The sequence below is a fragment of the Sphaeramia orbicularis genome, chromosome 8, assembly GCF_902148855.1.
Source record: "Sphaeramia orbicularis chromosome 8, fSphaOr1.1, whole genome shotgun sequence".
In the NCBI taxonomy this organism is placed as follows: Eukaryota; Metazoa; Chordata; class Actinopteri; order Kurtiformes; family Apogonidae; genus Sphaeramia; species Sphaeramia orbicularis.
In genome coordinates, this window is record NC_043964.1 from 30,291,967 (window position 1) to 30,303,098 (window position 11,132).

Here is an 11,132-nt window from a genome sequence, read left to right on the forward strand (position 1 = left end):
TTATAGGATGCTTTCACCTTAGCATTGTTTATTCTATGTCATGCTTATGCTATATCTGCACAGATTTGCACAGATTTTTGACAAAACCTTGTATTGATGGAAGAGTTGGACTTCCTCACGTCACATGCTCCTGAACCCCTGTTTCACAATTTGAGCCTGATGAACCCTGGTATTGTCATCTTGGAATTTGTCTTTATCATCAAAGAAAAAAATCCACTGATGTTCAGACCAAGTCATTCAGTATATTACTTTTGGACACATAACATTACTGAACGTAGACCTGACCAACTGAACCAACCCCAGATTGTAACACTGCCCCCACAGGCTTGTACTGTAGGCACCAGGAATGATGGATAATCACTACATCCACCTTTCTTCTCACCCTGATGTGCTCATCACTCCGGAACAGGTTCAATGTGGACTCATCAGACCGCATGAGATTTCCCATTGAAACACAGTCCAGTCTTTATGCTCTCTATCAAACTGATGGTTGTTTAATAAATGAGAAGCTACTCACTGCATCATATCGCATATTAATCACTGCAGTAACTATCCAGTGGAAGACTCCTAATGCTCAGTCAAATCAAGGTAGTGACTTTTTTTGGACTGGCACTGTATACATAGGTATATATAGTGATCAGTTTAACCTGGACAGATACACATACATATATAAAAATTTCTTTGTAGAAGCTTTTAGCATATATGGTTAATAATCATTATACAGTCATGGAAAAAATTATTAGACCACCCTTGTTTTCTTCAATTTCTTGTTCATTTTAATGCCTGGTACAACTAAAGGTACATTTGTTTGGACAAATATAATGATAACAACAAAAATAGCTCATAAGAGTTTAATTTCAGAGCGGATATCTAGCTATTTTTAATGTTTTCTTGGTAATAACTAAAATCATTTCAGTTCTTACATCAATAGCTATGGCATTGTACTGACAAAAACAGTGCTTTTAGGCATTCCATGTTTTTTTTTCTGTTTGTTTTAGTCACCACTGTTTTTGATGACTTTTGATGGTCTAATAATTTTTTCTGCAACTACTGATATACTGATAACTACTGTTAGATTTATTTAGATTTAGATTTAGATGTAATGATTTTCTTAAAGCTGACCAACTCTTTTTGGGGTTATTCTGTCTACTCAGGTGACTCTGGTGCGTAAAGAGTACGAGGAGAAAATCAAAGGTCTGATGCCTGCAGAGCTCAGACAGGAATTGGAGGACACCATTGCTTCTCTCAAAGCTCAGGTGAGAGCCGCCGCCGGTTAGGATGCAGACGGTACTAGAAAAAACACACAACACAGAAATCAGTTAATTTCACTTTCCAGAATACGTAATTTTCAAGACAGTGTTTTCAGGCAACAAATTCCCCCTTCCGTTTCTTTACTTCTGGCATTAATCCATACTTTGTCAAATATTTATGCTGTATTTGTACACGCTACATCTTTCTTCTGTGTATACCATATAGATTTGTGTTATATTCAGTAGAAGCCATATGAGATGAGCAGCCTGTTAAATGTGAAAACCACTTCTGATATCGGACCAATGTAATCAGTCTGTGACAGATGTCTGGATTAAGGTAGTGAGTAGTAGATGTTTTTAAAGTGTCATTACTAAGGTCTGTAATTTTACCCTGGTCTTTTTTTTTTTTTAATATATATCATTTCCGTTTGTCTTTCACTTCCTCACCGCTGTTAATTAATAACAACGTAACCCAACCATCCCGTATGAATATTCATGTCAGGGATATTTGTTTGGATGAGACCAAAGCTTCGGTGCGGTTTCGGCGCTGCACTTAATCATGCAAACACTGCTTTCACCTCGACCCAGGCTAGTCTGGAATAACACAGTCCCAACCTTCCACAACCACATTCATCTATCTGTGTTGTTTCTGAGCCGCATCTCTTGGGCCCATTTTGACACTGAATCGTAATAAAGGCTTTCATTTTGTCAGCATTTACACTGTAAACAAAAGAGGGTTTTCTGTAATGATGATAAGGCATTACAGGTTTTCGCAAAGGGGTCTCATCAAGATCCCATTTCAGTGTGCAGACCACAGCTCCGCGATGGGGTATGTTTATAAGATGTAATTCTCGACGAGAAGTCTCTCTCCTCTCGTCGACGATGTCTTGGGGTTTGCGCATTAATGTGCATTTTTTTTTACACAGGGAAAAAAGGTGGGGAGAGTCTTTGTCTCTGGAGGCATCTGACCACATTTCATTGGGGTTTTGTGTATACTCCACCAGTGCGAAGTGCCAAATGAAATGCTAGACTTTTCCTGAGGTCTCCCCCACAGAATGGAATGTACCCTCGGCTCCAGTACGGTAGTCCCAGAACAATACAGATTCTTTTGGAGCTGTGATTATTCTGCCAGTCTCTAGATGCCGTGTAAATGTAGATGGGGTTTATTTTCACTTCAGCCAAAGACACTTCATAAATAAACTCACACTTTGTAGCCAAACAAAAGAATGGCGCAGCCTGGTCTTGTAGTGCTCTAACCTCATCTAACCTGGCTCCTAATCTTCCCTGTGGCCCTGTGTGTCTTAACCCCTCTGCCCTGATCTCCTGACCCCCAACCCCTGCCATCCTGACCCCTGGACTCAACAACCAACCTATTCTTCCACTTTCCTCTTCTTAAGATGACCCCGTCCACTCAATGGCCCAATTGACCCAAAGCCATCCTACCTTCCCTTCTTCTTCTTCTTCTTCTGCATTTCTGCTGCTCTTTTCCTAATCTCATTCTGATGCGGATTTCACTGTGCGATCGGTTGTGATTTGTGTCTGTGTTGCAGGTTAATTTCCTTCAGAAGAGAGCCTCGTTGCTACAGGAAGACCTGGATGCCTGTCGCAGCAGGAGGTTAGCACGATTGTTTAGATTGTAAAGAAGCTTGTGTGCATGTGTTCCTGTGCAGAATTGCATGCAGGAGTCTATACAATACAATGTACTGAATGTGTACGACTGAATGTCACGCTGGTACTATACTTCAAACAGTACGAACATCAAGAATTACTCATAGGCTCACAGCAAGCCGAGTACACATGTGTTAAGTTCTATTTATGGTGCAGATGCATTAGATGAAGACTCAGGCTATGACAGCTTCTACTGTTAAAGCGTTTGATTTGCCTCCTATCCATCATTCTTTAAGAGCCATTTATGTCTTTATGAAACACATCTATACATATGCAGTAATATCAGGCTGCCACTCACACTTCTTCTAATATCTCTTCAGAGCGTCAGTCACACTCATCGCTGCAAAGAACCCATGCTTTCACTAACTGCACCTCACAATTTAAAGCTGGACATTGAGAATATGAAGACATTAATATCACAACTATAGATTAAAACCACCATCTATTTATGTTGGCTTCCTGTCTCGCAAATGTTCAGAGTCTGATGCTGTTAGGATGTTTTTATGTTCAGGTTTGTCAGTGCTCACCTGAAGTCTTAAGTTTAAAGGGCAGACCTACCAGTAGGATTCGTGACACTACAAATATTGCGGTTTCAGCTGGGATCAAATATGCAGCTTTTACATGTGCAATGTGGAAACCTGAAGCCATCGTTGCACATTAACTCATAAATTACATTCAGGGAAGTAGGAAATATCTTCTGTCTCGATGTTGTTTTAAGAATTTCTAATAAGGTTTTGTCGGTTTTTGGTGTAAGGAGTTTAAATTTGCACTTTATTCTGTCTCTACTCCTTTATTTATTCCAGGTAACGCTTGCACAACTACAGCCTCACTGTACGTCGGGACATGACGACAGCCAATCAGAAGTGAGCATTCCTGACTGTTACTGTTACTTCACACGTGCCATTTCACTGGATCAGACATTTTTGTAGTCTGATGTCCTGTTGTCTCTCATTGTTTTGTAACACATGATCTATTTATTCTTTGTCAGATTTTCATTTTGTATTTTACTGTTACATTGTTTTTGTCACCTTATCAGTTTTATGATATTATTGGTATTTGATAGATATTTGCTATCAAGTACCGTTGTAATAAAATACTTTGCATCATTTTCTGTTGTCGTGCTATTTTTTTTCTGCATGTTTTTCATCATCTTCAAATACTCCATAATTAATCCCTCAATTAGAGGAAGTCATGCTGTTGCCCTTGTTTTCCTATGACCACAACATGCATGTTAACCAAGATTAGCTCTGTAACTTTACACTCAAGTCCAAGACCTTGAATTCCCATCTCCCCCTGTCACTATTAAACACTGCCTTTTTTGTTCAAGCCCCTATTTGAACTTTAAAGAGTAGTTGGGTTTGTGGTTGGTTCAGATAAAAACTGCTGCGAGTCAATTGTTTGAACTTCTCGCCAAACGCTACAGTCCTTGGGCCCAGTGTTTCTGTTTCTGCCATGGCTTTGTGTTTTACCAACGGCTCCACTCAAACCCAAGCTGAACGACTCAAAACGGCGGAGTCCAAGAAATGACCGCCGTGTCTCCAAGTCTTCTCCGATATCTCCAGTGTGCCGAGGTTTTCTGATGATAATAACATTTGGTGGACTAGAGATGGGCTTCATAATGATCCCCCATCCACTGGTATTCTGTGTCTCTGGTAGGTGAGGAATGCACGGGCTTGAATACTGATCATTTCAAGAGAATCCAGTTGTTTTTTTTCCTGGAAAACAGTTTGGAGGCATTATTAAATTCCAAAATCAGATATGATTTCAAAGAGCCCCTATACTTATTTGCATTGGGATTGCTTTCTTTTTACACCCACAATTCGTGCACATCCACATATTCCCATTGTCCGTGACCTGTTCTGCTGTCTCCAAACGAAACACTATACCCCTCTCTGTATTTATTTGATGTGCTGATTCTGCTGCCCAGGCAGAGAAAGAGAGGGAGAAGAAACAAAAAAAAAGTGAGACGAAAGAAGAGAGGACTGTCAGACTGACATCTGAGAAACAGGAATTTAGGCTTTCAGCACAAAGCCTTTGTAGAGTCTGTTGTTTCTGGAAGGAGTGAACAGTGGACTCATAACCATTGCAACATAGCATCCTAGGTGCGTGTGCGTTCATGTACTTTTAAAGCAGCATGTGTGATGTTTCTGATTATGTGTCAGTGATGGCGTCAGCACTTCAATAGTCTGTTTCAAACTATGTTGTCCATTTCAGAAATTTATGTCCTTGGTATGCTGAACACAGAGGCTTGTTTGGTTGTTGAACAGCATCTAAAACCTCCCTCCTCAAACATCCCTCTGATGTCTAGGAGCTGAAAGTTTTGTAAATTTCTGAAACCAATCCGACAATCCAGTCCAATTGGCAACTGCTTTGAAAATAGACAGGGTTTAAAGTTATCTCTTGAGGTGTCTTTTTCCCCCATACTTCACACAAATATGCAATATTTTTGTGGTTCAACAACCTGTCATGTGAAGTTTCTCTAAATTCATTCCCCAGCCTTTACAGAAATTGTCATTCGCAGTCCTCGGCTGATTCTGCTCTTGGAAAGCCAGTTTTAGGACTTGTAAGACGATCTGACAAGCTCTTTATTTGAAGCATACTACGGACTTTACACGTAGCTGCTGATACTGTAGATCTAAAGGTTAACGGTCTCATTTAGCAGGTCTGTGTTTGTTCATTTACACCCAAACAGGCTCCATCCGTAACCTCTCCTTTAATCTGTGTTATTACTCTGACATAGTTTCACTCTAATTGATTGTCTACCACCAAAATAACCTCCATAATTGTGCTTGTGTAAATACAAGCCATGAATGTCATTTCCACACAGCGGACATGGTCCCATTAAGGATCAAAGCCTGCGCTTCCTCTCGGTTATCTCCACATCAGACAGCAGACTGTTGTGTGACAAACAGTAAAGGGCAGTCAGGGAGCTCCCAAGGTTTTCCATTCATCCACCATTACTGTTTTTTTTATCTGCTTGACTCTGGCGGTTAGTGCTTCTGGCTGTCGAATGACACCTGAGTGCCCTTTTGAAACCACCGCACACTTAAAATGCACACAAGATAAAAACGGTGAAGGACACAGCATTGGGAATGCGATCACCAGCAATGAACATAATGTCTGTTGGATACTGAATGTTTTATTCCAGTCCACAGACCAACCATCATCTCTGGGAGGGTGATACGAGGTCATTCAGCAACTGTCTTCCCTGCTTCTTATATCTCTCCGCATGTGACGTGCGCTTGTGTGCATGCCTCATCCTGAGCTCCTGTGACAGGCCTGTGGGATTGACTGTACATCAGCATGTGATTGACAAGTCACTGTACATGTGTGTTTGCGTGAGCTGTTTGTCACAGGAGCTTTTTATAGAGCTGTATTCTGAGTCAGACCCTAGGAGGTCTGCATTTGGCTGCTGTACGCTGCTTGCATAAATAAACCTTTTTAACACCAACACTTCTCACACACACACATACAACACAGCACAACACCCTCAACACATTGCACTTACGCTATTTATTCTGTCTTCTATCGTGTTTTCTGCCTTTGTCTCTCTCTCTCTCTCCTAGCCTGTATTGGTGTCTGTTTGTTGATATGGTATTTATGGCAGTGATTCCTCCTTTTTTCCTGGCCCTGTCACTCAAACAAGAGCAACAAGAGCTATGAAAAGGATATGCAGCTGTGTGATATAAGAGCAAGTGGGTTAGAGGCTAGACAGCCTTAGTGAAGAAGGCACAATAGGTTATGTTTGTGTGATTGTGCCATGAATGTGCCGTCTGGGCTGATGGTGTGGGTTGAGAAGAGGGACAGGAGACCCAAGACAGAGTGGGAGGTTTTCTCGTATCGCTTGCCCTATGTCTCAGTCTGGATATCTTATTCCTCTGTCTCCGTTATCTTTTATCTCACAGCCTCCTTCTTTATTAAATACAAGCTCTTAGACTAGACATGTTACTATTTAGGTAGAATGAGCCACTGTCTGTAATAATCCACATAAATTACAAAATGCACCTTTTTTCCTCTGCTTGGTCAACAGCGACTTTGCTATCGACTTATTCTGAATCAGACATGCTGATTCCAAACTTCTCTAGCACTCAGGATTTTGAATTATGCACAAGTTCTGATTCTAAGTGATCAAAATTCAGGTGGCTTTAAATATTTGACAGAAAGATTTGGTGCAGTCCAAACTGATGAAAATTCCAGGTTTCAGCTTTGCATCGGACCCCAGCTCATTCAGTGGTGATCCTGTATTCTCCTCAAAGCTCAGCTCTCCTTGGGATTCATTTGTGCAAGCGATGCAACATTTTCTGTTTGGCCATAAAGCCCCAAATTATGATCAACTAGATGAGGAAATGCTAAAGGCATACGAGCGGGTGGGTGGCAGAATGTGGTTCCAAATGATTTTCCTCCACCAGCAACCTGATTTTTCCTACCACTTTGGGTGGTGTAAGAGATGAGCATGGTGAACGATTTCATTATGATGTTTCTGAAATGAATAGTGGTTGAAGATGACGATGGTGATGGTGATTACTGCTGGTTCCTAAAGAGGGAAACCATAACTACCCAAAAGAACAAAGAAGTGTGTAAAAAAAAAAAAATGTTTTTAGTCTAGGTGATGGACTCTGCTACTTAGGTTTACTCTTCATATTGTAAGTTTGAGCAATGTTGCACATATTTTTAGTTTGTGAATGAGCCAGAAAAGCCATTGCCATAAGATTCGAAAGTGAAATGTTCACGTAATCCAAAAATCTGACACATTGGAGAAATTCTGATTTCAGTTTTGAAACCTGATTTAGTCTAGATAAGATGTTTTTCCTCCAGTGGTAGAAGATTTTTAAAGGATTAGAGCAAATTATATAATTTTGGACACTATAACGATTATATTGGATTAATTTTTGTAGAGAACCAAACAAAAAGACATCTAGATATGCCTTAAAGCACTGAGGAACTGCTAGCTGAAGTGCTGTAATAAAAAGTGCATTAGTACAGCCTGTGAACTTCTTTGGAGTCTATCACAAAACTTAATTCAATATAAAAAAGAAATGTTTTCCATTTCAGTCACCTGCATGCCACAAATTTTCCAATACTATATGTATTATACATTGTTCGTCTCCTTCCTGGAGCAGATATAATCGTCATAACATTTTGATTTCTTGTTTAGTATTGCAGTTGAATCTAATGGACATTTGAGTAAGAAAACGGGAACACTTGCAAAAAATGATCAGAAATCTGGATAATCTAAGAATCATGTATTAAATATTTAGGTTCCATCTAAACATTATTACCCAAATAAGATACAATATCTGCAGCCACTGACTGAAATAGCATTTTACCAATAAAAAAGGGTTTAACATCTAAAACTAAGCCAAACCACATTCAAGCATACATACATGTACAAATACGGTGCCTTGCCTTATATGATTACAACTAAAAATCAGACTGTGCTGGAGTCATGTTTTCACCCTGCTGACATGTCGCACCCCTCTAATGGAACGACAGGAAGCGAACAGAGAGATAAAATCTGGCATCTGCTGAACGGACGAGCAGGTTAATCACTTTACCAGTGCAGGAGCCCCTTCGCCCCAGAGTCAGGGAAGAGGAAGATGGGGTTAAAGTGATGGATTAAGGATGAGTGAAGGAGCCCAGGGTTCAGGTTAAGACTGATTCAGAGAGGGATCGCTGTCCTGTCAAGCATGGCAGAACAGTGGCGTCCGGCCTGTGAAGTGTCTGCATGGTGCTTCAGTGTGAGCAGCAGAGGAAATGAAAGTCATTACTGTCAGTGTGGAGTGAGCTTCATGGCCCAAACGGGATTAGACAGTGCATCCGACATTGTTTCTATACATTGGTAGACTTAAAAGTCAAGCGCAAAATGGGATTAAAACGAGGGAAAAAAACCAATAAATAACCTTCAACAACTCCCCCCCTCTCTTTTTGCCTCTCTTTTTCTTCTCTGCCTTCTTCGCTGCCAATTCCCAGCCTATTTCATGTCTAATTCTTTCTTCATAGTCTTTTCTCTTTCACCTGTCTCGCTCCCTATTCCACTGTCTCTGACACATCTCTCTTTCCCTCCTTCCATCTTTCACACACTCATCCCCATCATCAAAATGCACAGGTAGGCGCTTACTCCCACTCGCACTTTACAGTCTCTGTTTTGCAAAAAACCCATCCTTCTGGGGCCAATTGGCGCTTGAAATCCAACTTCATTCCCCTCAAACTGAACCCTTTCAAAAACAAACCCCCACCACCATCACCACTCGCAGTCTCTTTTTTCTTTCCTCTTCCTCTTTCAAAACAGCCCCATAACAAACTGCAGAATTGTTGCCCTTCCTTAACTTTTAAGGGTATTATGCACCATGTCCAACTTCAAAGCCTGTCTTAACTCCACACTTTAATTGCATCTTTCCCAGCTCTCTGTGTGCCATTTGATTCTGCTGACAACAGCGATTCTTCTTCCTCCGTTCTCCTCCATCCTTCTCATCCCAGGCACTTCCACGGCTCCTCGGTTCTGCCTCGTGTTGACGGTTGACCCCCGTCGTCACCGCCTCAGCTCCTCTCATCAGCTCCTTACTCCCTTCAGAGACCATTGTCCCCCTGTTGTCACCTACTTTGAAGAAGTAGCCTCCATTTCCTCTCTCGGCAGTTGCTTGTTGCCCGGGGTGTGTAAGCACAAAACAAACTTGAAACAGTAACCCCCTGTCCTACATTGGCTGGCTCTTACCGTCTTTATCTGCTCCCTCTTTTGCTGTCTGTCTGTGTGAGCTGACTTCCTCCTCATGGCCCTGGTTGATAATTGCCATAAGCTTCCCTCTTGGTTTCATTTTCCATTGTCCTCCCCCAAATTCTTGGCTCTGGCTTGAGATAAAGGGATGAGTACTTCAAAGGGGTCTGCAAAGAGTTTAACCCCAAGCCGAAAAGGAACAGCACACAATACTGTAATTGAGAGCTGTTACTGATCACAGAGCTGCAGCACAGAAGGGGACAGCACCGGTGGACGTGCACGCTCACCCCTGTCCCAGTGTTTATGACTACAGCTGAGGTGGCCGGTAGCAGTTACGACGGGCCGAGGCTGCTCAGGAGACCAGATAACCCTGTTGTAAAAACTTCTCTAGTCTGTGTAAGGTGTTGGAATAGAGACGTTAAGGGTTTTTCAATCGAATTTCGCCATAAATCGGTGAGGTCAAAGGAAATTAGGCTGCTTTTCCATGCAATACACAGTGCTGGGAGGGTTACTTTTACAATACATGCCTATACATGTCACTTATTACGTAGACGCTAGATCAGTCAAAGCATAGAAATGTATTAAAAACCCATAATTACCCTGAATATCGTCTCCCAGTCATCCTGAACACATATGAACACATTAGCTGTTGAGTTGCAAGCATATTTTGAAAGGCAAGACAGAAAAAGACCAATTCTTTCTTTCATCCTTGGCCTTTTATTTTCCACAGTATCAAAATTAGTGTGAAACCCAGTGAATACAAACGAAAAAAATAGCTGAATTTTGCAGCATTTTGTTGTCTAGCAACTCATCTTAGGATAAAAAAAGGCAGATAAAAAGACAGAGTTTTACCTTCTCTGATTTCAGTGTTGGAGATTGAACAAAAACTTAATTTAATAGCAATAAACAGTGTTGTGTGTGGACAGGTAGACTACACTGTGCAAAGCCTACTACTTACTTTAACCCATAAAGACCCAAACATCCATCACTGACCAAAACCATCTACTGATCTCAACTGTTTAATACCTGTTCGTCCATTAATCCTATCAATAACATGTAAATAACTGGTGTAAAATGCAGTGGTCTACATTGATCCACCAGTAAAACCCATGGAGTGACGGTGGATGAAAATGCTTGTTTTTAAGTTCACTTAATGATATATTTTGCTGCAAAAGTCACTTTTTTCAGCAGTTTTCTCTGCTTTTGATATAATAATCCTCAATTTTAATCAGAGCTTTTATGAACATCTACACGATCAGTAAATTAAATACAGAAAAATACCTGATTAATACTGATAAAATACAAAATACTGGGGATAATATTATAGATAAATGGTGATAAATTGCTTAAGAAAGGTTTGATATAGAGAAAATTTCATTTGGGAACTGACACAAAAGTAGTACTGGGTCTTCATGGGTTAAGATAAAGATTTATAGGAGATGTAGGCTTAGAAAGTAATCCCACTAAGTAATCTATTGATTTAAGTATGAAACTGCAGTGTA

The 11,132-nt window shown here is 40.7% G+C and overlaps 1 protein-coding gene across 3 annotated transcripts in view; it reads left to right on the top strand.

Annotated features, from left to right (window-relative positions):
- Positions 1-4,025, top strand: part of cep112 (centrosomal protein 112) — a 114,553-nt gene extending 110,528 nt beyond the window's left edge. For all 3 annotated transcript variants that reach the window (XM_030141740.1, XM_030141741.1, XM_030141743.1), the window contains 3 exons: positions 1,155-1,256; positions 2,801-2,865; positions 3,722-4,025. In XM_030141740.1, the coding sequence (XP_029997600.1) occupies positions 1,155-1,256; positions 2,801-2,865; positions 3,722-3,725 (171 nt within the window). In that variant the 3' untranslated portion in view covers positions 3,726-4,025. The remainder of the gene's footprint in view (positions 1-1,154; positions 1,257-2,800; positions 2,866-3,721) is intronic.
- The last annotated feature ends 7,107 nt before the right edge of the window (positions 4,026-11,132 follow it).